Raw genomic sequence first — 27,825 nt, forward strand, 5'->3', positions numbered from 1 at the left:
GCAAGCCAAGACTAGCTAAGCCTTTACTTATTGCACTCCATCACCTGTAGGGGTACTAATCAATTATATCGTTTGAAATCTCAACTTGAGGACCCATGTGCACATTTAGCTACAGGTGGCCCCTGTTTTTCAAATGTTCGCTTCACGACAGCTCGCTGTTACAAAAGACCTACATTAGTACCTGTTTTCGCTAACCAAAGAGGATTTTCGCTTTTACAAAAAAAAAAGGCACCCACTTTAAACATGTGTTTACCCCGAGAAAGACTACCCCGAGAAGCCTTGTGCGGGCAGTTGTGTGCACATGCGTATACGCACCGATTTTTTTTTTCTCTCCAAATCGATTTTGGCTCGCTGTCTTCCTGATTTTGATAAGTGAAACTACACCATATATACAATATTTCTACTTTATATAGGGTGTATATTTATCATATCATTCCTGCTTTTACTATGTAAGTGGTATTTTGGGTTTTATGGGTCATTTGGTTTGATTTGGTAGGTTTTTTTTGGGTCTGGGAACGTACAAAAATTTTTCCCATATAAATTAATAGTAATTTCTTCTTCGCTTTCTGACATTTTGGCTTACAAATGGTTTCATAGGAACGCTCTACCTTCAGATAGCAGGGAAACCTGTACACCCTTCTACCCTTGTTTAGTCTATCCTAATTCTTTCTGAAATAGTGTATCAGTTCACACTATTCTTTTGTCATTTGTCTGCCACTTCTGCCAGCATTTCTTTCTCCTCTTCATTTAGTTATCTCATTCCACAGAGCCGGATCCAGCAGTGCCTTTTTTTTGGGCTGAAAGCCTACTGATCACAATTTTTTAAAAAACACCTTCCCTTGCATTCTTCTACAATTATCCAAGTAATGTGTGGTAATTTAAATATGTTATTTGCTTACCTGTAGTCTGATCAGTCTTTGTTAGGACCATCCTCATTGCTTGTCTAAGCACATATAGCTTTGCCTGTTGATTCCTCCAATCTTCCAGCAATTATTTGACTTGAGAAACATTACTATGCACTTTATTCTTTAGTCTTTCGTGACAAGTTCTGCCTTTTGGACTTTACATAAATTTCAGCAAATACTTTAAAGGGCTGTATTATTATTGCTTTTCTTAGGTTCTCTATTTGTGATGTATGAATACTGTTTATACTTAAATGATGTGCTCGACCTTGCAGTGTAGATGGTATAATTTACATTCTGATAGAAACAAAGCATTGCCAATCATTCAGTTTGGGCTCTCTGATGGCCATGCAATCAAATTGACTAAATGAATTTGAGTCAGGGGTATATGTTGCAGGGGTATCATCTTGCACGGCACCAGTGTAGACTTGTATCATTCTCAATCTGACTGGACTCGCCCCATGAATCTGCATGTTGCTGCCTGTGTTCAAAAAGAAGTGTAGCAGCTGTTTCTCTTTTACTTTCTCTATGCTTGCCTTCTTTTGGCACGATGCAAGCAAGTTTTCAGACTTCAAGCTTTACGACTGGGCTTCATTTGCCATTATTGCTCTTTGTTAAACATGGAGTTCATTTGTGTTATTGAACTTGTCAACTTGATTGATTTGTCTAATCCTGTGGGTGGAGAGACTATGGAAATAATTATTGAAATTTTTATTGCATCTGGCAAGAATTGCTGAGACTTGTGTTTCCTCTGATAAAGCATAAATGATTTAAATATTTAAAAATGACATTTTAACTCAGATATACTTAACAGTAATCTTTGACTAGGAAATTTTTGATCCGTTTGCTGCTAGCAGGCGGCATGCTAAAATTTTAATGACATGGTATATTATGCCAAAATTTATTCAGTATTCATTTTATTTTTTAAAAATCTTGAAATGACAATAGCTATAAGGTGTGGTAAACCTATGGCACACATGTTGGCATGTGGCATGCAGTGCTGCCTTTCAATTTAAACCCCCACCCATAATAAATAGATATAATGATTAACTTTACTACCAAGGGAGTGATATTATCTTTACATCCCAAGAGCAGTGAAATGTTTTTACAGTAAACATCCTACATGGTTTGGCACCAGCTAGATGGTTACAAAAATGCATAACATTCAATAATACACTTTGAAATCCTCACAGCCTTGTACACATCAGTATTTGAATAGTAAGTAGTTAGAATAACACTATTTAGAAGTGTTATTTTTCATTTGCCTTTTTAAAAGATTTAATACGGTGATTCCAGTTAATTGGGACATCGGGACCGGTGTATTTTGGCCCAATTAAGCAGCTGCCCTGTAAGTCGAAGGTTCATGGAAATAGTTAAAAAATATATATTAAAAAAAGACAAACTACTGTTTAAATGAGTAACAATTTGATATGTTTAAATTATATACAGATTAGATTATAATACTACCAATACATATGTAGCACATTTCCTAATAGCTATCGATGGAGGAATTCTGTGTTCTTTTGACTGACAGTGAGGTGAGGGCCTCTGTTGATCAGAGTTGACCATGAATATTGTGGTCTTAGCTGTCTCGATACACAAGCCTGGGTAGTACGATATGGAGAGCGAGCTGTTGCCCATGTAGCAAGCTCCCCCTCTCTACGCATCTGATGAAACTAAAAAGCAGAGACCGATTCAGTTTGGTACCAGTAGCATCGCAGGAATTACCAGTCAGCATTGAACTCAATGTTGGACTGCCTTAGGGACTCCAGCTCCAGATTTTTCCCTCAGGGTTTACTCCCGAAGCCTTCCCCATGAGTGGGTATAGCCGCAAAGCAGGGAGTGGTTGAAATCAGTGTTTCCCTTCTCTGAGGTGAGCTGCCAACCATGGCTGACGAGCCCCATCTGCCTGAAGCGACTGGTTTTAAAGTGCCAAAAACCCACCTTTGCCCTTTCTTTTGTCAACAGAAAAGGCTCTGCCGGACTTAGTCGCTAAGCCAGGCATGAAGGCCAGGAACTGGACTTGGTTGTCAAAGGCTATTTGAGGCACACGCCTTTAGGAACATTTAATAGGTAGTGGGAGCTTGTCCCTATTACCACCCTTTGGTTATATTGACTAAATGAACAAAATCAGCGTAAGTGCATTACAGTGATTGCATCATCTAAATCTTCTTTTTCATTGTAACATTCAAGAAGGTTGGAGATACTTCCAAATACTTCATAATTCCTATATTGTTCAAGTAGTGAAACTGGTGAGCAAAACTGTTTCAAATTTTCTTCCTGCATATTTCTCGTCAACTACTGGTTTCAAAAATTGCTGTACTTTGAACACAAACATACGCAGCTGACGCTATTTTAAAAACTGGCAATAATTTCCTGTCCTTATTTAGCTGCATTACGTCCCAAATAAATGGCTGCCCCAATTAACCAATGGCCCAATTATCTGGAATCCACTATTAATTTTCCAACACATTTTCTAAAATACTTCACTTTTTCAATGTTTCTAGTACTTTTATTGATAGCACAACAATGAATATGTGTAAATAAATAACAGGACTCTTCCTTTTAATTTTGTCCATAATTATTGTTGCTAATTCATTAATCAATGATAATTTCTTCTCAAAATTATCATGGCACACAAGATCATTTTTGGGAAGGTTATGCCAATTTGGGGGCATATGCTTAAAACGGTTTGCCACTCTTAACTGCTGTCATCTGTAAAATTGCTAATGTTGCAGTTTTGACATACAGAACATGTTGTTTTAACTATTTATTACTTTGTAAAAGTTGGCATCAGTGTGATTGGGTTATATTACTTGTCTTTGCAATATTAACCTACCTAGTTTCAAAAGTAGAAAGATTTAATGGTTTTAAACCTTTCATGGTTTCATCCTAAATATCCCAAAGAGCTTTATAGACGATGAAGTGGTTTTGCAATCTAGTACTTATTTACACAGCATTCCTAAAGGGGAGCAAAGTTGTTAAAGTTACATACAGTGAAATGTTTTGTTTGTGTCAAATCAAATCAGCAAGGAATGTGCTAGACAGCCTGCAAGTGTCACCATGCTTCCAATGCCAACATAGCATGCCCACAATTCACTAAGCCTAAGTGTACTCTTTGAAATGTGGGTGGAAACCTGTGCGGTCACGGGGAGAACTTTGCAGACAGCGGTGGGAATTGAATCCTTGGTCCTACAGCTAGTGCTTTAATAGCATTACACTAATCACTTTACTACCATGCCACAGTTACATTTATAGTGTAATAAATATTAGAGTATGAAGGAAAACTCCTGTGCTCTTTGAAATAGTGCCATAGGAGCTTTTGTGGCCACTTATAAGGGCAGGCAAGGCTATCTTTTTGTTAGGTTTAATGCCCCACCTACAAGTACATACAAGCATATGAATTGGGAGTAGACCACTTAAGCATTTGAGCTTAATACCATTTAATAGGTTCGTGAATCGTCCTACCCCTGTTTTACATGTATTCAGACTCCCACTGTGCTTTGAGGGCAAGTATTCCAAAGATCCAGAATTTCAGAACCTGGGTGACTTATTTTTGAACAGTAACCCTCTAATTCTAGATTCAAGAGGAAAAGTCCTCTCCACATCCACCCTGTCAAGCCTCTCAAGATATTGCACATTTCAATCAAGCCCTCTTGATTTTTAAAATTTCAGTGAATGCAAGTACTTCTGACACTTTAGCATTGTCTTAGTGCTGTGCAAAACATCAGCCTAAGTTTTTTGTGCTGAAGTTATTGAGATAAAACATGAAACCAGAGCTCATAGACTTAATGATGGTGCTACCCATTGAGTCACAGCTGGCATCAAAAATTAAGTAACTCCAAAAATACCCTACCATAAAACTGTTGCATTATTAAAGTACTTTTATTTAAACCTCATTTGTAATCTAATTTTGGGATTCGTATGACTTACTGTAGGAATGTTAAGCTTATAGTTGCTACAGCTTCCTTAGTTCATTTACAGAATAGGAATATTGTCATATTGAGCAGTTTGAATATAATTGGAATTGTGGGATAATAAGTAACTACCTTGAACCTGACCCAGTGCACAGGAAAAGTTAGCTGGAATGATCAGATTATTATTATTATTGTATTCCATTTTGTAAAATACAATTCTGAAAGAATGTGTTCGACAGAAATTGAAGTTTGCTGTTGGAATAGGAAAGCATATAATCTTCTGAAAATAACTAAAGAAAAACATTGGTGCAGGCTGCATGCCTGAGAAATTTTAATATGCATAGGGTTCCTTTCTGAGGGTACATTCTCCCTTTCCTTCCAGTATCTTGAACCAGTTATCTTTCTTTGCCTGGCACACTGGCCAGATAATGCATCAATCAAGTCCTGTATCTGTCTCTTGGCACATAGTAGTATCTGTTTGAATAAGGGCCCAAGCATATTGTTTTTCCCCACAATTACTTTTAACTTCACAGCTGGTGATTGTCTTCTGCATTTGATAATTAAACAAATACTTAGTCTGGTAATTTTCTTTTTGAGAGGATCATTCTAATTTTATTTTTAGATGTGTGAAGAAAGTCTCTCGTGCCCTCGTATCTTGGGACTAACTGCCTCCATTTTAAATGGGAAATGTGATCCTTCTGAGTTGGAGGAGAAGATCCTGAAGCTGGAAAAGATTCTCAGGAGCAGTGCAGAAACTGCCACTGACCTGGTGGTGTTGGACAAGTAAGTTGTAAACTCTTAATATTTTCATCTTTTTCATACCATTGAATGTTTATAGTAACATCGAAGGCTAGCTCTCAGAACAATTACATCAATCTGATCCCTCAACTTATTAATGGTAAACCACCTCAGATGCACAGCAACTTCCCCCAGAATCTTCTGCAATGCACCAACCCTAGGGATAACGGTAACCAATTGACAACCAATTTGGAGGAGTTTGGGATGTGGAGGGAACAAGAGCACCCAGAAAAAAAATCTGCATAGACCTAAAGGAATGTGCAAAACTTCACTCAGACAGCACGGGAGGTCAGGATCAAATCCAGGTGTATCTACAATGCTGTCTTGTTGCCCTTCATGTTCTGATAGCTGAATTATTTGTTTTTGAGAGGTAATATTAGTCCTGACCTAAACTTTTATCCTAAACTTCAACCCACTTATGAAAACGGTTCAGTGATCTGGACACAAATTTGTTTTGTCCTAAGCAGTTAGTTGGCCATTAACTTAAAATGCTAACTCTGTTTCTTTCTCCATAGATGCCACCTGATATACTAAAAGTTTCCAGCGCTTGTTCTTATTGCTATCTGTTCCTTGTATGAAGACACTCAACTCTGCATGTCACCACTCATTACCCTTACACAATTGAAATAGTTTTGCTTTCCTGTTCTTCCTTTACTGTTGGCCTCATTAGATTCCATTTGTTATGTTTCTGCCATTAATTTACTATCTTGTATTTCACTTCTCCAGGATAAGGATTCTGCTGGCAGGGCCAGCATTTGTTGGTTATTCTCGCTGCTTTATTTACTGCAATGTGCTGAATCCCTTCATTTACTTCATTTATGCTTCATATATCCTCTTCCTCTTCTGGCTATAGGTATTCTTCTCAGCCTCATGAAGTTGTGCTCGATTGTGGCCCATATGAGGATAAAAGTGGATTATACAAAAAGCTTTTAAAAGAATTGGATGAAGCACTTCATTTTATTAATGACTTCAATAATGTATCTGCACACTGTGATGATCGAGGCCCAACTTCAGTCCCTAAGCAGGTATGTTTTATACTTTTTCTATTATCTATTTTTGCAAATTTGTCACTGACAAGTTTTCAGACATTATTTCTTTCACAACTATGTTGAGTGAAGCGTAGCTGATTCCAGTGAAGTGTTGGTTTGAAATCGCTTCCAATGGATTAAAGGCACAGTCACTGAAAACAGTATTCATATTTGAAGGTGAAGTCATATTTCATCAGGAAAATAGATTTGTGTCATTGATTTAAAAAGCATCACCCTTGTTAATGTTGGTGGCAGAAGAACTGAATGCAAACTAGGCCATTATTTTGTGTCCTGAATTAGTGTTGTGTGAGCTGTTACTTCTGCATTACATGATTGTTATTAACTTTGTTAATAATGAAGGTATAATATCCTGGGAAACCTCTCCTTAACAAGCCAAATGAAATTTATCGTAAGGAATTGAATTGTTTGGGTCGTTGGCAATCCCTTTTTATTATTTTTGTTTTTCAGAGTTTAATTTGTGTACTTTAGTGATACACAGCATTTTATAGGGAATGCCCAGATTTCTTCTGAGATCCACTAAGTGTGCAAAATATTTTAACCATATTAGCTGGATATTGACTTTTTGTCATTTATGTGAATATATAATATTATTAACAGCATAGCTTCTGTTTAGATTACAACCAAACCTGCACAGTTTCTTAGATCTTGGTACAAGTGATTTGCCAGCGTAACTTAAAAACACTTTTAAATCTTGTATCGGTCTTGATACTCTCAAGTTTAAATTTTGTTCCATCCGGGATACTGATTTTTTTTAAAAAGCTGTTGGAAATGTCTATCAGATGAAACAGCATCTATTGAAGTACAAATAATTACAGATGACCTGTTAAGTATTGCCAGTATTTTCAGCATTTTTGGTCAAGATGGCGCCTGTGTACAATGCTCCCACGGTCGGCGTCTTCTAGATAGATCATGAAACCATATATTTCAATTCTTTTATGTCTTTTACATCTGCTTTTCATCTTGAATGTGATTCTGGATCTATTGGAGCATGTGATTTGCAGTTTGGAGATTATTTGGATTTTTCAGTGCTCTGCAGTCTCCAGGAGGATTCTGGGAGACAAGCAGAGTGTGCAAACTTTGTGACAAGAAGGCTGCAGGATAGGCATGAGCAAATGTATGACTCTATTTCACCAATTAAAGCTTTCATTATTCACTGATTAAAGTGAAGAGCAAGACTGAAACATTGATGTGAATGACAAAGGTGAGTGCTGGCTGTCTTTTGATGCTGTGGGATCGCTCTGCTGCCACTGTGTCTGGACAACGTTACCCAGGTTTTCTGCATTTTGGGTATGGACATGGACTATGGACTTTTTTTCCTTGTCTTATAGGATTTTTAAGACTGTTTTTCGCCCAGTTTTTCATGTTATTTTTTGTGTGTGGGGGGTAGTGTTGAAGTGCTTGTTCCATTTATGTTTGTTTTTTTTGTGTGTGTGGTGGCGGTGGGGTGGATTTGGGAGTTGATGGATCATACTGCCATTTCTTGGCATCGTGGCTATCTGGAGAATTTCAGAGTTGTATATTTTGATAATAAATGAACCTTTGAACCTTTTTAGTTTTTGTTGCAGATTTCCATTATCTATACTATTTTTTATTTTAATGTTTACTTTAAATCATAAGCTGCCTTTCAGATTTACATGTTATTTAATTAAATCAAACTTATAAAATTATTTAAAAATGAAATAGTAATGCTTTGTGATTAATTTGTAATTTTATCTCCCAGGACTACTTTGAACAAAATGGAAGCTCTCAGCTTCATTGTATAGTAACTGTTTAGTCAATGTAGTAATATGGGAACTAGCACTGTTCCATTTGGTTAGTTTGATTTTACATCCCCACCCCACTTCTCCTTACACTTCCTCAGTGGCCATTCAATCACCCTTGCCTTGATCGTTACACTAACTTTGATGCATTACGTCAAGTCAACAAAGAAAATAGACCAAGAATGTTGAACAGACATCCTTAATGTATTGGCTTGGGGAGTTGACTTTACATCCCTTAGTGAACAGGTTTAAGGGATTCTGTATTCTGTGTTTCAGTAAAGTAATTATGATTGCATTGCTTGTAAAATCTTCGCACATCGCTTTAGCATGCCTCAGCCCTCACCATCTGCTGAAGAATTTGTTTCCCGTCTCATCGATTAATGTACAGCCAACAGAATAGATCACACCATTCTGTCACCTTGTCTAATCACCAGCAGCAGTTTCTACATGATCCGTGCATCTTCAAGAGAAAGTTCCGTCTGCTGTTGATAGATATTTCAGCATCAGCTTGAGTCATCTTTCTGCAGATCCACACATAGATTCAATAATTTCAACAGTGCCCTCACTGACGGCAATTTGTGGGTGCTGGGAAGTTAGATGATTGTTGACTTGTTATTTTCAGATAAATAAGCATTTTGAACACTTTCAGTTCCAATGGGAGAAACTTGAGACAATTAGTCAACTCTTATGCCTGGTGAGCTTCTGGACAGACTAGAAAGAAATATCCAGCAGTCTCTATGTGGCCCATATGTCACAATTTGTACAACATGTATGTAATTGAATTATTTTGTAGAGTTTAGGAAATAATGGTTCTGTCAGTTTTCACAATGAATAATTATGTTTCTGTGTTCACTATAGGTACTAGTAGATTGCCGTGCAGTTTTAACCGTTCTGGGACCTTGGTGTGCCGATAAAGTAGCTGGTATGATGGTGAGGGAACTCCAGAAGTACATAAAACATGAACAGGAGGAGTTGAACAGGAAGTTCCTTTTGTTTACAGATACTCTTTTAAGGAAGATTCATGCACTCTGTGAAGAACACTTCTCTCCTGCTGCTCTCGATCTGAAATATGTGACCCCAAAAGTCAGCAAACTGTTGGAAATCTTGCATGAGTACAAACCTTTTGAGCGGCAGCAGTTTGAAAGTGTTGAATGGTACAACAACAGAAACCAAGACAATTATGTGTCATGGAGTGATTCAGAAGATGAAGATGAGGATGAAGAAACAGAAGAGAAAGAGAAGACTGACACTAACTTTCCATCCCCTTTCACCAACATACTTTGTGGGATCATTTTTGTTGAGAGACGTTATACAGCAGTTGTACTAAACAGGTAAGAGCATGTTGAAAATCTTGTGTATAGCCTGTTGCGTTCTGAATAGCAAGAGTGAATTAGAAATAACATTTGGGAAGAGTCACTGTGATTTTATTAGACGAGTGAAATGACTAATAGTACAAAACTTTGCCATAGATTTTACTTGCCAAGTGTGGTTGAGCTAGAACATTCAGTCCCTTAGTTCCATCCTGAATTCATTGATCGATCCCAAAATTCCACAGATCACCCTCCCCCCCCCCCCCCCCAAGAATGATTCAGAGTCAGATTTATTGCATGTACATTGAAATTTACAATGAAATACATCAGTTGTGTTAACAGCCACACACCCACGGATGTGCTGCAGGTGTCACCACACAAATCTCTGCTAACTTCAGTTCATTCAAATAGCTGCTAAATTTGTGCTGTGTTTCTAAATGTTTCCACATCACCAAAAGATGACTTCAAATGCATGCTGTGCATGGCATGGACTATATCCAGTGACTTCAGTGTGCCTCATTAGCAGAATGAACCATTTGATCCTGGTAGCATGGGCCACTCAACCCTGGCTCAGTGCTGTGGAGTACAAGATACTAACTCTGGGAAATACAGTAGGTCCTTGTACTGTGCTCTTTAATTAAAAAGAAAGTTGTTATTGTAAAACTATCAGCCTCCTGAACCGGTGCAGAAAACTTCAATCACCACTGCTCTGAACTGATTTTATAACCTACCAACTCACTTTCAACCCTTTACACCTCAGACTTCTTACAACTTGTACAACTCATGTTTTCAGTACTTTTTTACTTGCACAGATGGTCTTTTACACATTGCTTTTTGTTTTTTTTTTGTAAAATTGCATTGTACCTTTTTCTATAATGCTTGCAAGAAAATTAATCTCAAGGTAGTACATGGTAACATATATATTTTAATAATGTTACTTTTAAGCTGGGACTCCAATCTCAACATTCTGTTGCTCCCTAATTTTGTTCTATTTCCGATGTTATCACAACAGTGGATTTAAAAGGCAAGGCATTTGTGCATTTTTTGTATCCAGCAAAAGCAAGCTGTTGGAGGAACTGTAATAATAACAATCTTGTTCTATATTTGAACATCCTTCAAGAGGGGAAACCCTCGTAAGGCATCAGGCTCCAATTGTAGGGTACTGAAGACCTGTGCCAACTAACTGGCGAGTGTTCAGGGACATCTTCAGTCTCTTACTGCTGTATTTAAATGTTCCCACCTACTTCAAAAGAGCAAAATTTATACCGGTGCCCAAGAAGTGAAGGCGAACTGCCTCAATAACTATCACATCTACTGTGAGAAAGAGGTTTGATAGGTTGGTCATGGCTAAAATTAACGTTTGCCTAAGCAGGTAGCTGAACCCACTGCAATTTGCCTATCACCACAACTGGTCTACAGCAGATACAATCTCACTGGATCGGCACTGGATATTATATAGACAACAGTGAAATATGTGTACTGTTGCTGTTTATCAATTACAGCTCAGCATTCAACGTATCATCCTCGCAGTACTAATAAAATGCTTCAAAACCTGGGCCACTGTACCTCACTCTGCAACTGAATCCTTAACTTTATTGGGAAACCACGTTCAGAGCAGATCAGTAATGACCCCCTCCCAATCAACAGAGAATCCTTCAAGGATATGAGCTTAGCCCATTGCTCTAGGGCAGGGGTCAGCAACCTTTACCACTGAAAGAGCCACTTGGACCCGTTTCCCACAGAAAAGAAAACACTGGGAGCCGCAAAACCCGTTTGACATTTAAAATGAAATAACACTGCATACAACGTTTTGTTTTGCCTTTATGCTATGTATAAACAAAATACAATGTGTTGCATTTATGAAATTGATGAACTCCTGCAGAGAAAACGAAATTACATTTCTGCATGCAACAAAAACATTTTGAACTCCGAAAAAAAGAGGTTGGGTTGAAGGTTACTTTTAAGTAAAATACTCAATGTCTATTTGAGTTCTTCTTGTATTTATGAAAAACGCCAAACTTAAATTTGCCACCAGCAGCAAACCAAAAATAACGTCAGCCAGCTGTCAACCTGAAAAATAAAAGGACTATTTCACTGAACAATGAAAACATATGAATATACGTAAAGTAATAGGCAATTAAAATATTTATCATACTTGTTCAGGTTGACTCACACCTGACAATGCAGTCGTATTCAGTAGGGATGGATCGATGCTTAGGGGAGTGACCGGGAAAGATAATGTGTTTTTTTTCCTCTCTGAACTCACAGAAGCGTTTCCCAAACGATGTTTGCATTGCGATGATTGCAGAATGTAAATACTCCGAATTTATCATGTCGTGACCTTGTTTGAACTCTCTCAAATTGTGGAAGTGAGACAATGTGCCTTTCTGTAAATCTCTGGCAAGCAACGTCAACTTGCGCTCGAATGCCAAAACATCCTCCAACATGTGCAGGGCTGTACGTCCTTACCCCGTTGAAGAGCTGTGTTCAGCGTGTTCAGGTGCGCTGTCATGTCTACCATGAAGTGTAGCTTTTCCAGCCACTCTGGCTGTTCCAGCTCAGGAAAGTTGAGCCCTTTGCTGCCCAGGAAAGTTTTCACTTCTTCCAGACACGCGACAAAGCGTTTCAGCACCTCCCCTTTGGACAGCCACCGGACTTTGTTGTGCAGCAGGAGATCAGAATATGCGCTTTCCAGCTCGTCCAGTAACAAACGGAATTGACGGTGATTTAAACTTTTTGCCATTATTTTATTGACAATCTGAATGACAACATCCATTACTTCTGTGCATTCCGGAGGAAATGTTTGAGCGCACAGTGCCTCTTGGTGCAAGATGCAGTGAAAAGTCAGCAGCTTTCTGTCCAGCGACTTCTGCAGTAAAGCCACAAATCCCTTGTGCGTTCCCGTCATATTCGGCGCCCCATCAGTAGCTACTGACACCAGATGGGTGGTCTTTATTCCTTTGGCTCTTAAACAATTCAAGACAGCCTCACAGATGTCCTCCCCCCGTGTTTGGTCTTTTAGAGGTATCAACTCAATCAGTTCTTCCTGTGGCCCGGCAGAGTTTACATACCGGCAGAACAACGCTATTTGTTCAATATCACCTTTGTCTTTAGACTCGTCACAGGCAATCGAGTAGGCCACAGCTGAATTGATGTCTTTAATTTGCTGTCTTGTGATGTCTTCTGCCATTTTTATGGTTCTGTCTTTGACAGTCTTTGCAGAGAGGGGCATATCCCTGATTTTCTGCACAATTTCACTCTTGTTTTTAAAGTCCGTGAATAGATGTTCTGAAATCTTAATGAAAGATTCTTTTATATATTCACCATCTGTAAACTGCTTCCCGTGCCTGACTATTTCCTGAGCGGCAATATAAATGGCATATGTCGTTGATTTTCCAGACTTCATCCATTTCTGGAAATGATTTTTGCTCAGATCAACCTTCCGCATCAGTTCCGAAACGGCTTTTTTTCTCTCATCTCCATCCGGATATTTTTGAGCAAAGGCTGCGTGTTTATTCTGGAAATGCCTTGCGACATTTGACTTTTTGTTGTTTGCTAGTTTCTCATTGCATATTAAGCATACCGGTAAACCAGTCTCGTCAACAGTGAAAGCAAATGAATCTGTCCACGTATCATTAAACGTTCTGTTTTCTTCAGTCACTTTTCTTTTTTTAGAATTCTCCATAGTTGGCTTACCTTGGATCGAAAAATTAAAGAAATCGCGCACTGGCGGGTGTCAGGTATTGGCAGTGGTGACGTATATTAATAGCGATAAAAACACGTTGTAGCGGTGTGCTCACGCAGTCAGTAAACTGCAGTCGAATAACTTTATTCGAACTAACAGCCTTGCTTTTAAGCCTCCCTCAACCCAGCCCCCATGGACGCAGATGCTGCAAAAGACGCGTACTCACAAACCCCCGTAGGCTATCTCCCTTAGCCTGAATGCTGGCTAATTGTGAGCCGTTTCGGATGTGCCAGGAAATGTGTCGCCACACTTAGATTGTACAAGATCACCATAATCTTCAAATTTAGAATTACATTTCAAAAGCTAACAAACTAACATAAAATACATTTTAATTAAATACTGACCAATTATTTCCCAAAGCCACAGGGAGCCGCAGCACAGAGGTGAAAGAGCCACAAATGGCTCGGGAGCCGCAGGTTGCCGACCCCCGCTCTAGGGGTTCCCAACAGTGTCCATGACCCCTCTGCTAATGGTAAGGCTCCATGGCATAAAAAAAGGTTGGAAATCCTTGGTCTACACTGATTCTGTGGCGAGGCATGGCTCAAACACCATCTGAAAATTTGCACATGGCATTACTATAGTTGACAGAATCTCAGGTGGTAATGAGAAGACATACAGGATGAGATAGATCGCTAAATGAGTGGTGTTGCAATAACAATCTCACTCTGTCAGCAAGACCAAGGAATTGATTGTGGAATTCAAGAAAGGGAAGTTGGGAGGATGTGTGCCAGTACTCAGGAGTCACTGATGGAATAAGCAGCTTCAGGTTCCAGAGTGACAACAAAATAGACAATAGACACAGGAGTAGGCCATTTGGCCCTTCTAGCCAGTACCGCCATTCACTGTGATCGTGGCTGATCATACACAGTCAGTATCCTGTTCCTGCCCTCTCCCCATATCCCTTGACCCTGCTATCTATAAGAGCTCTATCTAACTCTCTCTTGAATGCATCCAGAGACTTGGCCTCCACTGCCTTCTGGGGCAGAGCATTCCACATATCCACCATTCTCTGGGTGAAAAAGTTTTTCCGCATCTCTGTTCTAAATGGCCTACCCCTTATTCTTAAACTGTGACCTCTAGTTCTGGACTCACCCATCAGTGGGAACATGTTTCCTGCCTCCAGCGTGTCCAATCCCTTAATAATCTTATATGTTTCAATCAGATCCCCTCTCATCCTTCTAAATTCCAGTGTATACAAGCCCAGTTGTTCCAATCTTTCAACATATCACAGTCCCACCATTCAGGGAATTAACCTTGTGAACCTATGCTGCACTCCCTCAATAGCAAGAATGTCCTTCCTCAAATTTGGAGACCAAAACTGCACACAATACTCCAGGTGGGGTCTCACCAGGGCCCTGTACAGCTGCAGAAGGACCTCTTTACTCCTATACTCAATTCCTCTTGTTATAAAGGCATTGATGCAGTCACCAAGAAGACACGCCAAAGGCTTAACTTTGAGGAGATTTTAGTATGTCACCAAACACTTGCAAATTTCTGTAGATGTACACTGGAAGACATTGAGTGGTGTATCACAGACTGATAGGGGAGAGCAGCCAGTTCCATCCTGAACACAACCCTCCCACCATCAATGATATCTTCAAGAGGCAGTGTCACAAGAAGACAGTCCATTATTAAGGACCCTCACTGTCCGGGACATGCCCACTTCTCACACCATCAAGGAGGAAATACAGGAGCATGAAGACAGGGTCAACATTTTAGGAACAGCTGCTTTCCCTCAACCAATTTCTGAACAATCCATGGATCCATGAACTCTATCTTCATTATTCCTCTTCTGCACTCTTTATTTGGATTATAACATTTTTTTGTTTTGCACTGTCCTGCAACCACAAAATAGCAAATTCTGTTACGTGTCAGTGATGATCATCTTGAGATAGTTTAGATTTGCTATCTTAGATTTGTTAACTTTTGACGATTTTTCTCTCTCAATCCCTCTTCCTCTAATTTAAGAGTTTGATTTATCTTGATTATCTAATCTTCAGATTAATAAAGGAAGCTGGTAAACAGGATCTAGAGTTGGCTTACGTCAGCAGTAATTTTATAACTGGTCATGGCATTGGAAAGAATCAACCTCGTAATAAGCAGATGGAAGTGGAGTTCAGGAAACAAGAAGAGGTGAGAGCATCTCATTTCTTTTCCCATTTTGGTTTCACCTCAGCCAGGGAACTGTAGGCTGTGGTGAGCCTAACATCTGTTTTAGGAAAGTTATGGTACAGAGAAACAGGATCTGCTAGCATCCGAAAGACAAGGATTGATTAAGAATAGGCAGCATGGCTCTGGGTGTGGGCAATCTTGTCTCACAAATTTGATTAGAGTTTTTTTTTTGAAGACATGACCAAGTGGATTGATGAGGATAGGGTGGTGGATGTTGTTCACCTGGGTTTCAGCAAGGTCTTTAACATGGTCCTGCATGGTGGGCTTGTCTGGCAGGTTAGATCACATGGGATCTATGGTGAGCCAACCGGTTGGAAACAAACTGGCTTGATGCTGAGAGTTAGAGGGTGGTAGTGGAAGATTGATTCTCAGGTTGGAGGCCTGTGGCCAGGGTGTGTTGCAGGCATTGTCTTTGTCCACCATTCTTTCATGTTTATATTTATTTGGACCACAATATGCTTGTAAATTTGTACATGGCACACATTGGTGGTGTGGTGGACAGTGAAGAAGATGGTTTAAGATTACAGGATTAGAAAGACAGGTGATCTGATAAACATGTAATAGAATCAGTTAACTAAATGGATTCAACAGAACTCCAGATGGAGTTTAACTTGAACAAGTGTAAAATTATGAATTTTGGGGTGTTAAGCCATGGCGGGACCTGTATGATGAACACTATGACCCTGGAGAAAATTACAGAATGGAGTCTTGGGTACAAGTATGTAGTTCCTTTAAAGTGGAGACACAAGTAGTCAAGATGATGAAGAACATTGGTCAGAGCATTGAGCATAAATGTTGGGCACCATATTACTGCTGCATAAGTTGGCATTATGGGAAGTCCGGCTATGGGAAGGATGCAATAAAGATTCACAGGGTGTTACCAGGACTGGCAGGCTAGAGGTATGAACAAGGGACTGAATAAGCAAGGGATATTGGAGACTGAAAGATGATAATTGGGGGGTCAAAAATTAAATAACATAGATTTAAGGTGGAAGGGGAAAAGGCTTTAAGGGGACCTGAAGAATAGCTTTTTCCACACAGAATGGTGGGTATATGGAGTGAGGTGGCAGAGGAAGCTGTAGAGGTTACAATGCTTAAAATACATTTTAAACATCAGTTGGATAGGAAAGGTTTAGAGGGAATGGAGTGGAGTCAAGTTGGAGCTTGTCCCAAGAGTGGGGAAAGACCCATGGTTTGATTATTTTAATTGCTGGGTCAGGTGCAGGCTGACTCGAGCCGGCGGGGTTCAGGTTGCAGAGCATTTCTAAGTGATAGAACTCGATGTTTGGATGACTTAAGTGCTGGGCCAGATTGAAAAGGTCAGAGTGTTGGGAGCCAGAGGCGAGGGACTGACCAGTTAAGCTCGCAACTCTGCAACATTTATTGGGCCCTGCACTGAATTGAGGTTGCAGCTGTGTGACAGACTCCAGTTCTAAATGCTATTTGCTTGCTGTTGTTGTTTGCATGATTTGCTTTTTCTCTGCGCATTGGGTTGTTTAGTCTTTTAAAATTTTTTGGTGGGGTCCTTTGTGGTTGCTTGTAAGGAGTTAAGTCTCAAGGTTACTTTGTCTTTAGCTCAGTTCTTTGGTTCATGAATATCTTCCTCAAAAATTCAAAGGGCTGGACAAATTGTGCTCTCTTGCATAATTGACTGGTTGTTGAGTTTCAAAAACTGTAGCTGCATTAATGTCATCCTTATTCCTTTCGAACGTTGTTGCAGGTGCTGAGAAAATTTCGTGCACATGAAACCAACCTACTTATTGCAACTAGTGTTGTTGAGGAGGGAGTTGATATTCCAAAGTGCAATCTGGTAGTTCGCTTTGATTTACCAACAGAATATCGTTCTTATGTGCAATCAAAAGGAAGAGCACGAGCTCCCATCTCAAACTACATCATGCTTTCAGATTCTGACAAAATTGAAGATTTCAAAGAGGATCTCAAAACCTACAAAGCAATTGAAAAGGTGCCAGATAATTTATTTGTTAAGTACAATTTGTGCAGTAGCAGTAGCAATGATCACTTTTTAATTGAAATTTACATCATTTTACAAGGGTAGGGAAGTGAAATGTTGAATATTCTTTCATCTGATCAAGTATGTTTAACTTTATTCTTGGGCTTTAGAAAACAGTGACAACCAATGTTTATTATTATATCAATAACAACTTGATTTACTGGACTAGAATCATGAAGGATGGAAAGGAAAGGCCTGCAGCAAAATTAATCTCAGGGTTATATGTGCTGACATATACTTTGGTAATAAAATTTACTTTGAACTTTGGAAGCTAGTTGATGAAGCAGTTGCCTTTTCACCAACTTCCTTGATAACTCATTCATCAGCATTCTTTTCTGAAGTGGTCATCAGTCAGTAACCTGCAACTTTATAAGTTCCATCAAAGCTGTTATTTTAGCCTTTTGCATCAATAGAATTTACATAAATTTCTTGATGGTATCAACATTTTAAGTTGGAACGCTAACTTTTATTATTCAGATTGTCAGGATGTGAATTGAACAGTCAGTTTTGGGTTTCAAATCCATTGTGCTACCAGATCTGCAACTGATCCGCTCTTCAGGTTTATAGAGCGTGGAACAGTATAGCACAAAATAGGCCCTTTGGCCCATCATAATGTCTGTGCCGAGCATCATGCCAAATTAAATCTTTCGCCTGCGTCTGATCCATATAACTCCATATAATATTCATGTTTTAACAGCCTCTTAAATGCCACTGTTATATCTACTTTCACCAATTCCCCATGCATCTACCATTCTCTGTACAAGTTCTTTTTAAAAAAAACTCCCCAAATAGCTCAAATTCCTCACTCTCGCCTTAAATGCTGCTGTCTATTACTAGATACTACTGTCCTGGGGGAGAAAGAGTCTGACCATCAGTGCCTTTCATTGTCATCAGGTCTCCCCTCAACCTCTGTCCCAGAGTCAACAACCCAAGCTTGTCCATATAGCTCATATGGACCTCTAATCCAGGCAGCATCCTACTAAGTAACAATCTGCTGGAAGGAAGCTGGTTGAGCAGCATGTGTGAGAGGAAGGAAGTTGTTGAAGTTTTGGATCAGAGCCCTGCATCAGGACTGAGTGGAAAGGTGAGAAGAGTACCCTGGTAAACATCAACATCCTTTCTGTAAAAGGGAGACCAGAATAGCACACAGTACTCCTAGTGCAACCTAACCAAAGTTTTATATAGCTGATAACATAAATCCCTTATATTCAACATACCAACCAATGAAGTTACCTTTGCTACCCTGTCTAACTGTGTGGCCACTTTCAGTGAGCTATGGGTTTGGACCAAAATATACTTTGTAAATCTATACTGTTATAGGTCCTGTCATTGACTGTAAACTTTTCCCTTACGTTAGACATCCCATCTCACACTTGTTTGGATTAAATTCCATCCTCCATTTCTCTGTCCTTTATCTATATTCTGCTATATCCGTTGACAATCCTCTACACTGTCCACACTTTACCAATCTGCAATGTTACAAACCCACACACCTGAATTTTCATTCAGGTAATTTGTATACATCACAAAAAATATGCCTCAGTGCCAATCTTTGCGGAACACCAACTGGTCACTGGCTAGCAGGATGGGTGCCATGAATAGCATGGTGCTACTACAGTATGGGGCGTTGGAGTTCGGAGCCAGTCCCAGTGTCCTCTGCAAAGAGTTTATATGTCCACCCCATGGAATGTGTGGGTTTTCTCCAGGTGCTGCAGTTTCCTCCTACAGTCCAAAGACGTACCAGTTAATTGGTCATTGTAAATTGTCCTGTGATTAGGCTAAGGTTAAATTGGCAAGTTGTTGGGGAGCACGGCTCAAAGGACCAGGGAGACCTATTCTGTGCTGTATCTCTAAATAAAATTTAAAAAAAAATAGAATGACACTTTCACCACTACCCTCTCATCTGTGGGCAAGCCATTTCTGAATCCAGATTTCAGCCAAGGTAATATTATTGGTTCCCATTGTGTCTTGATGCAACCTCTACAAACTTACACGTGCCCCTTCCAGCAGAGGTTCCTGGATAGAGAATGGAAGCAGAATCCTGGCTGACTCTCCACACATCTACCAGCCCAGGAACATTGAAGCCAATGATTTTGTTGTATGTCACAAAAAATGCAAAATCAAACTTGTTGCTTTTGTGAAAGTGAGAACAAGTTAAAATAAGTTGGCTTTGGCCATGCTGGTGGCTGAGCATCTACAGGTAGCTGCATGGTTAAAGTAGCTAACGTTCATGTTCCTGTCAACTGTCAAGTCTCCTCTGTAGTCTACATTCATGATCCTATTTCTATTTTATGGTCTTGACACAAAACTATAATCATTCTTTCCTATCACAGAAGCTTCTAGACCAGCTGAGTTCCTCCAGTAGTGCTTTTGCTCCAGATTCTGTGCCTGTATTTATGAATGTTATATCAAAACTAAACCAAGTTTATCTTATGTAGTTGAGCAGGCAGGCAGTGGCTTTCTTTGGGGAATGCTGAATGATGTAAACAACATACCAGGTTTCTTAAAAAGTGAGTAGGAAATGCCTTGGGAGTTCATAATCAGAAATGTAGTTAATGATTGAACAGTGATTGTAAAACATTACGTTGTTGCTATATATTCTAGGAAGTTCATATTTCTATTGATACCTTCTTTGCTGCCCACACCACTGTCGTGGGCCGAATCAAAGGTGGTGACAAATCGGCATATAGGACGAAGGTTGAAAATCTGGTGCCACTGAGTGGTTCCATCACAACCTCTTACTGAATGTCAGCAAGATCAAGGAGCTGATTATTGACCGATGAGGAAATCAGAGGTCCGAGAGCCAGTCCTCATTGGGGTATCAGAATTGGAGAGGGCCAGCAACTTTATATTCCTCAGTGCTATTGTTCCGGAGGCCCTTGTCCTGGGCCCTGCATCGCAAGTACAAAGAATGCATGACAGTGCCTGTACTTTAGGAGTTTGTGAAGATTCGTTATGATATCTAAGACTTTGACAGAGTTTTATAGATGTTTCCTGAGAGTACATTAACTGGCTGCATCACAGCATGGTGTGAAACACCAATGCCCTTGAAGGAAGATCCTATAAAAAAGTAGTGGGTACCACCCAGTGATTCATGGATAAAGTCCTCCCCACCATTGAGCACGTTTACATGAAGCATTGTAGGAAAGCAGCATCCATCATCAGGAACCCCCAGGATGTGCTCTCTTTTCACTGTTGCCATCAGGAAGAAAGTACAGGAGCCTCAGGACTCGCACCACCAGGTTCAGGAATGGCTATTACCCCATCTGGCTCCCAATATTGAAATAGTCCCTCAACCTATGGACTCACTTTTGAGGATTTTTCATCTCAATGTGCTCGATATTTTTTGCTTATTTATTTATGATTATTTCTTTCTTTTTGTATTTGCAGAGGTTTTTTTTGCACATTGGTTGAATGCCTAAGTTGGTGTGGTCTTTCATTGATTCTATTTTAGTTATTATTCTATTATGGGTTTATTTAGTATGCCTACAAGAAAATGATCTCAGGGGCTTGTATATGGTGATAATAAATTTACTTTGAAATTTAAGATTCTCCGAAATAAATGCTCAAAGTCTGTGGATTCTGCTGATGTGGAGGTAGAACCTGTAACCGATGATGATGAACTGCTTCCTCCATATGTACTGAGACCAGAAGACGGGAGCCCGCGAGTAACTATTAACACTGCAATTGGACATGTGAACAGGTAAGAGTCTAAGCATTGGCAGAATACACTTCCAGGCATTCAATAACACCAGCCCTGTTTCCGCTATATCTACTATCTGCTTGTGGTTTATTGTTTAGTTTTCATAAAGTAATAACAAAAAGTACAAAAGACCTAGCAGGTAGTGTAGTAAGCTAAATTGTATGTCTTTTAGTTATTCTCCTTTTGACTCATAAAATACTAATTACTGAAGGTCCAAGTTTTTAAGTTTTTTGAATATTTGATGTACACAATTATAATTTGGGGAATTGAATGTCTACATATTTTATCATGTGCCTCCAGGTAATCTGAAAACTCATCCTTAATAATCAAAGGATAAGTAATTTGATTAATAATCAAATAATCCTGACATCTTCCCAATCACTGATGTCAGGCTAATTGGCCTATAATTTACTGTCTTTTGCCTCCCTCTCTTCTTTGAGTGGAGTGATACTTGTAATTTTCCTGTCCTCCAGGATCATTCTAGACTCTGGTGATTCTTGAAGGATCATTGTTAATACCTCTTTCAGAACACTGGTGTTGTCCATGTGGTCCAGGTGACTTATCTACCTTCAAACCTTTCAACTTCCCAAGCATCTTCTCCAGCCTCCTGACACACTCAAGCTTCTGAGTGAGTCTGCCCCTTGATATACTCAAGCTTCTGGTGTCTTCCACATTGAAGAATGACCACCACTTCAGTAAATTACATCACTTGGCTGTCTTTCTACCTGCATACAGGTGGAGACTAAAGAGCAAAGCTCTAGAGATCAGGACAGCAAAACGGTGGTGGCGGGAGGTGGAGGAACGGCTATGGGCTTGCTTCAAGTCAGTTGTCTAGGCGAGTTCAGGCACTCATCTGGGGATCTGAATGAATACACCGTGGTTGTAATGGACTTTATTAAAACAGCTGTAGACAAGTGTATCCCCACAAAATCATTCCGTCTTTCCCAATCAGAAGCCCTGGATGAACCATAAGATCCGAAATCTGCTGAGAGCTAGATCAGAAGCTTTCAAGTCTCCAAGAAAGTTGCAAGTGGTCCAGGTACGATCTCCGGAAAGCCATTTCAAGGCAAAGTGGCAATTCCAAACCAAACTTGAATCAACAAAGGATGTTCGACAGTTCTGTCAAGACTTGAATACAGTCACCTCTTATAAAGTTAAATCAAACGTAGGAGACAGCATGACTTTACTTCCAAATGAGCTCAAGGCCTTCTGTCCTCACTTTGACCATCAAAACATGGAGGAAGCATCACAAACTCCCACATCCCCCAATAATCCTATGCTTTTGACCTCAGAAGCTGATGTGCGAGTAGCCTTCAGGAGGGTGAACTCGTGAGGCATCCTGCCCGGATGCACTACCTGGTCAAGTACTAAAGATTAGTGCTAATCAACTACTGGTAGGTTTATTGAGATCTTTAACCTCTCGCTTTGGTAGCATGGTACCCACTGGCTTCAATTATACTGGTGCCCAAGAAGGGCATGGTGATCTGGCTCAATGACGGTTGCCCAGTAGCACTCACATCCACAGTGATGAAGTGTTTTGAGAGGTTTGTTTTGAAACGTACCAACTGCGGTCTGGGAAATGACTTTTCTCCCACATTCCCAAACGTATACAGGTTGATGGGTTAATTGGCCACTGTATATTGGTCCTTGTGTATAAATAAGTGGTATAATCTCAGGTGAGTTGTGACTGGAGAAAATAAAATGGATTGGGATGGGTTGAGTGGAAAGATGGGTGTTTGATGCACAGCCTGGACTCTGTGCTGAGGGACTTGTTTCTAAGTTGTATCTGCTCTAGCTGTAGCCATTTTAACTTTGGGATGTGGTAGGAAATACAATCACGTGAGGTCAAAATCAAGTTCTTCTTGTTGGAGTTGTGAGACAGCTGTATCATTTTCTGCATTTTTGGGGGAATCCCTGTCCAATAACCTTATTTTTGTTGATGGACCTCAACAAATGGACAGCAGCACTTTTAACAACTCTCTGAAAGGCAGTTATTGATTGGTCATAAATGTTGGCCTCATCAATAATTAATTTTGTAAAAAAAATTTCTTTATGTGAAAGTCATTTCCAAAACTTAAAGCCTGTTGCTTAACTGAAATTTAAGTCTGAAAGATAGAATGCACTACAAACTGAATATACAGGTATTTAATTTGTATGTAGAGCTTGTGTACAAGGTGCTTGAGCACTTGCTGTGAGTGACACATTATTCCTGGAAGTTCGACACAGAACCTGTTGGAAAGGAAGTAACTGAGGGTCAAACACTATCTTTAAAGTAGTTGTACTCAGTTTTCTATCGGGTATTACAAGTACATAATTGCAATCACGAGGTAAACCAAATCAATAGGTATACAGTAAATCAGGTTAAAAGGGTTGTGGAAGCTGGAACATGCGGAGTCTAAAGCAAACACAACCTGGTGAGGCAGATACTGAACAACTGAGATTTCCAAATCATTGAATGACAAATTACTTGTATTTCTACTGGCTTAATATTCAATTCTTTAATAGGCCTTGCTGAGATATTGCCATTCAGAATTGGAATCAGTTCTAGTATCACTGGTATATGTCGTTAAATTTGTTGTTTTGAGGCAGCAGTACATTGTAATTTATAGTTTTTTAAAAATTACATATGTCAATGTGCATATATTTAAAATTTTAAACTAAGTACTGCAAAAAAGAGAGGAATTATTGTGAGGTGGTGGTCATGAGTTTGTTGTCCATTCCAGAAACCTGGGGAGGAAGAAGCTGTTTCCAAATCAGTGAGTGTTGGTCTTCAGGCTCCTGTACCACCACCTTAGTGGTAGTAACAAGAATAGGACATGTAATAGGTGATGGGGGTCCTTGATGATGGATGCCGCTGTTTTGAGGCATCACATTTTGAAAGTGTCCTTTGCTGGGGAGGCTAGTGCCCATGATGGAGCTGGCTGAGGTTACAACCTTAAGCTGCTTTTTCTGATCCTGTGCAGTGGCCCCTCCATAGTAGATGGTGATGCAACCAGTTAGAATGCTCTCCAGTATATCTCCACACAGTCATGGGTGTAGGGAGAGTAGAGCAATGGGCTAAGCATGCATCCTTCAGGTGCACCAATGTTGATGGCCAGCGAGAAGATGTTTTTTTCCAATCCACACTGATACACTGAGGTGATCTTTTAAACTTACTGTGATGGTGCTGCAGTGCTGTGGTTCACACCATTGTCTTAATTACAACACAATCCAGAAGCTCAGTCACATGGCACTTTTTCTCAGTCTAGTGCAGGGGTTCCCTTCCTTTCTTATGCCATGGACCCCTATTAACCGAGGGGTCTGTGGGCTCCAGGTTGGGAACTCTGGCTCTGGTGGATCTGAGGGTTGTTTATTTCTGGAGTTGAAACCACCTGGAGCCATCTTCAATCACTGTGCAGCAGAATTTGACCTGGCACTTTTAATTGAGAATCACCCTTGCACGAACTACACAGTTTTAAAGAAGACTTGCTTTACAAGACCAAGGAGCAGGATTAAGCCACTTGGCCCATCAGGTCTGCTCTGCCGTTTCCTCTCGATAGTGTCATAAGGCGTTCTGGAGTTTGGAGTTCAATTCCATTGCTATCTCTAAGGGGTTTGCACATTCTCCCCGTGTGACTCTATGGGTTGTTGTAAATTGTCCTGTGAGGTGGATTGCTGGTCAATGTGGTTCGTTGGGCCAGAAGGGCCTGTTCCCCTCTGTGTCCCTAAGTAAAATAAAAATAAGATTTCATCATGGCTGATTCATTACCTCTCTCAATCCCATTTTCCTGCCTTCTCCCCATATCCTTTGGGTTCTCCATTGATTGGGGTCGATCATGGATGTTGTGTCCCTGCTATGTATGTGAGACACAAGCCATGGCAGTGCAATATGGAGAGTAAGCTGTTGCCCACGTAGCAGGCTTCCCCCTTCACGCAGCTGATGAATCCAAAGGAACAGCAGAGACTGATACAGTTAGGCACCAGTGGTGTCTCAGGACTTCCAATTAGTGGTGAACTCAACATAGGACTGCCTGAGGATCACCAGCTCCAAATTTTTCCTTGGGGTTCACTTCCAAAGCCTTCCCTAAGAGTGGGTATAACCACAAGGCAGTGGAGGTTGAGATCAGTTTTGCTTCTCCTAAATGTGCTGATAACCATACCCAAAGCGACTGGTTTTAAAGTACCAGTAGCCCACCTTTTCCCCTCCTGTCAGTAGAAATGGTTCCACTGGATTTAGTAGCTAAGCCACATGTGAAGACCAGGAGCTGGACTTGGTTGTCAGGGACTATTTGAGGCGCATACCCTTGGGAGCATATAGTGGGGGCTTATCCACACTACCCTCCCCCCCCCCCCATCCCTTCGTGCACGCTATAACAATCTTAAGGAACCCTTTGACATCCTTACTAATAAAGAACCCATCAAGCTGTGCTTTAGATATATCTAATGACTTGGTCTCCACAGACAACTGTGGCAATGAATTCCACAGATTTCCCACCATCTGTCTAAAGAAATTTCTCTGCATCCCATTCTAAAAGAACGTCCTAGTTTTCTGAGGCTGTGCTCTTTCGTCCTTGACTTCCCCCACTATCAGAAACATCTTCCACATCCACTCTATCTAGGCCTTTCAATAGTTGATACATTTCAGTGAGATTCCCCGACATTCCTCTAAACTCCAGAGTACAGGTTCAGAGCCAGCGAACTCTCCTCATACATTAACCCTTTTGTTACAGGGATCATTCTCGTGAGCCTGCTCTGGTTTCTCTTGAATGCCAACATTGCATTTACTTTTCTTATCACTGACCCATCCTACATGTTAGCCTTTAGGGAATCTTGCACTTGGGCTCCCAAGTCCCTTTGCTCCTCTGATTTCTGATTTTTCTCCCCATTTAGAAAATGGTCTATTTGTCACAAGTACATTGAAAATCAAAGCATAGAGTGAAATGCGTTGTTTGCATTGATGACCAACACAGTCTGTGGATTGCTGAAGACAGCCCATGTGTGTCACTGTACTTCCACCTCCAACGTAGCACCTTATCAGGATGGTAGGGAGGAATCTTCCACTTGAAGCATCACAACATATCTTACAGGAAATTGGCCCCTGCTCTTCAGCCAGGCCACTGATTGTCAGCCCATTGTCCCCTGACGTCAGTACAATGAGAAAAGTGTACAATGGGCATTCAGCAGCAGACCAAAACCATCAGTATTGTGCATGTAAAAGCATTTTTAGGCCAAGTAGATTAATCAGGCAGCTATTATTATAACTGTAGACATGATCCACATTCTTAAGTACATGTCAGTACAGTTCTGACTTAAGGTCAGCATTGAGTATACTAAGGAAAAATAATTGTGACTCTTACGACCTTTATATCATACTCAGGCAGGAAAAATGTACTCTGGAGATTCCCCTTCAATTTAATTGAGCTCCTAAACACAACTCTTTCATGCTGTTTTTAAAAACAGTTCCTTTTGAGTGATAGGATGTCTTGTTAAATTTTCCCATGGTTTTCCTTGAGCAGGGAAGTAACAAAAAGGGGGAAATGTAGAGCAGCATCTTGAGAATCTTCCAGAGGTTAGCAGGTGTATTCATGTCTAAGTGCTTTGATTTTTAGGTTGCATGCAAGATCACTATCAAGTCAAGTCAACTTTTATTGTCATTTCTACCATAACTGCTGGTACAGTGCATAGTAAACATGAGACAACGTTTTTCAGGACCATGGTTTACATGACGCAGTACAAAAAAACTAGACTGAACTATGTAATAAAAAAACACAGAGAAAGCTATACTAGACTACAGACCTACACTGGACTGCATGAAGTGCGCAAAAACAGTACCGGCATTACAATAAATAATAAACAGGACAGTAGGGCAAGGTGTCAGTCCAGGCTTCGGGTATTGAGGAGTCGGATAGCTTGGGGGAAGAAACTGTTATATAGTCTGGTCGTAAGAACCCGAATGCTTCGGAGCCTTTTCCCAGACGGCAGGAGGGAGAAGAGATTGTGTGAGGGGTGCATGGGGCCCTTAATGCTGTTTCCTTTGCGGATGCATCGTGTAGTGTAAATGTCCGTGATGGTGGGAAGAGAGACCCTGATGATCTTCTCAGCTGACCTCACTATCCGCTGCAGGGTCTTGCGATCCGAGATGGTGCAATTTCCAAACCAGGCAGTGATGCAGCTGTTCAGGATGCTCTCAATACAACCCCTGTAGAATGTGATGCGGATGGAGGGTGGGAGATGGACTTTCCTCAGCCTTCGCAAAAAGTAGAGACGCTGCTGGGCTTTCTTTGCTATGGAGCTGGTGTTGAGGGACCAGGTGAGATTCTCCGTCAGGTGAACACCAAGAAATCTGGTGCTCTTTACAATCTCTACTGAGGAGCCGTCGATGTTCAGCGGGGTGTGGGCGCTCCGTGCCCTCCTGAAGTCAACAATCATCTCTTTTGTTTATATTAAGAGACAGGTTGTTGGCTCTGCAGCAGTCCATT

The 27,825-nt window shown here is 40.4% G+C and overlaps 1 protein-coding gene across 1 annotated transcript in view; it reads left to right on the forward strand.

Moving 5' to 3' along the window:
* dicer1 (dicer 1, ribonuclease type III) overlaps positions 1-27,825 on the forward strand; it is a 143,639-nt gene that overhangs the window by 58,971 nt on the left and 56,843 nt on the right. Inside the window, exons 8-13 of the mRNA XM_059960942.1 lie at positions 5,442-5,602; positions 6,471-6,642; positions 9,285-9,757; positions 15,482-15,614; positions 17,374-17,616; positions 21,213-21,367. Of these exons, the coding sequence (XP_059816925.1) occupies positions 5,442-5,602; positions 6,471-6,642; positions 9,285-9,757; positions 15,482-15,614; positions 17,374-17,616; positions 21,213-21,367 (1,337 nt within the window). The remainder of the gene's footprint in view (positions 1-5,441; positions 5,603-6,470; positions 6,643-9,284; positions 9,758-15,481; positions 15,615-17,373; positions 17,617-21,212; positions 21,368-27,825) is intronic.

The sequence above is a fragment of the Hypanus sabinus genome, chromosome 2, assembly GCF_030144855.1.
Source record: "Hypanus sabinus isolate sHypSab1 chromosome 2, sHypSab1.hap1, whole genome shotgun sequence".
Lineage (NCBI taxonomy): Eukaryota > Metazoa > Chordata > Chondrichthyes > Myliobatiformes > Dasyatidae > Hypanus > Hypanus sabinus.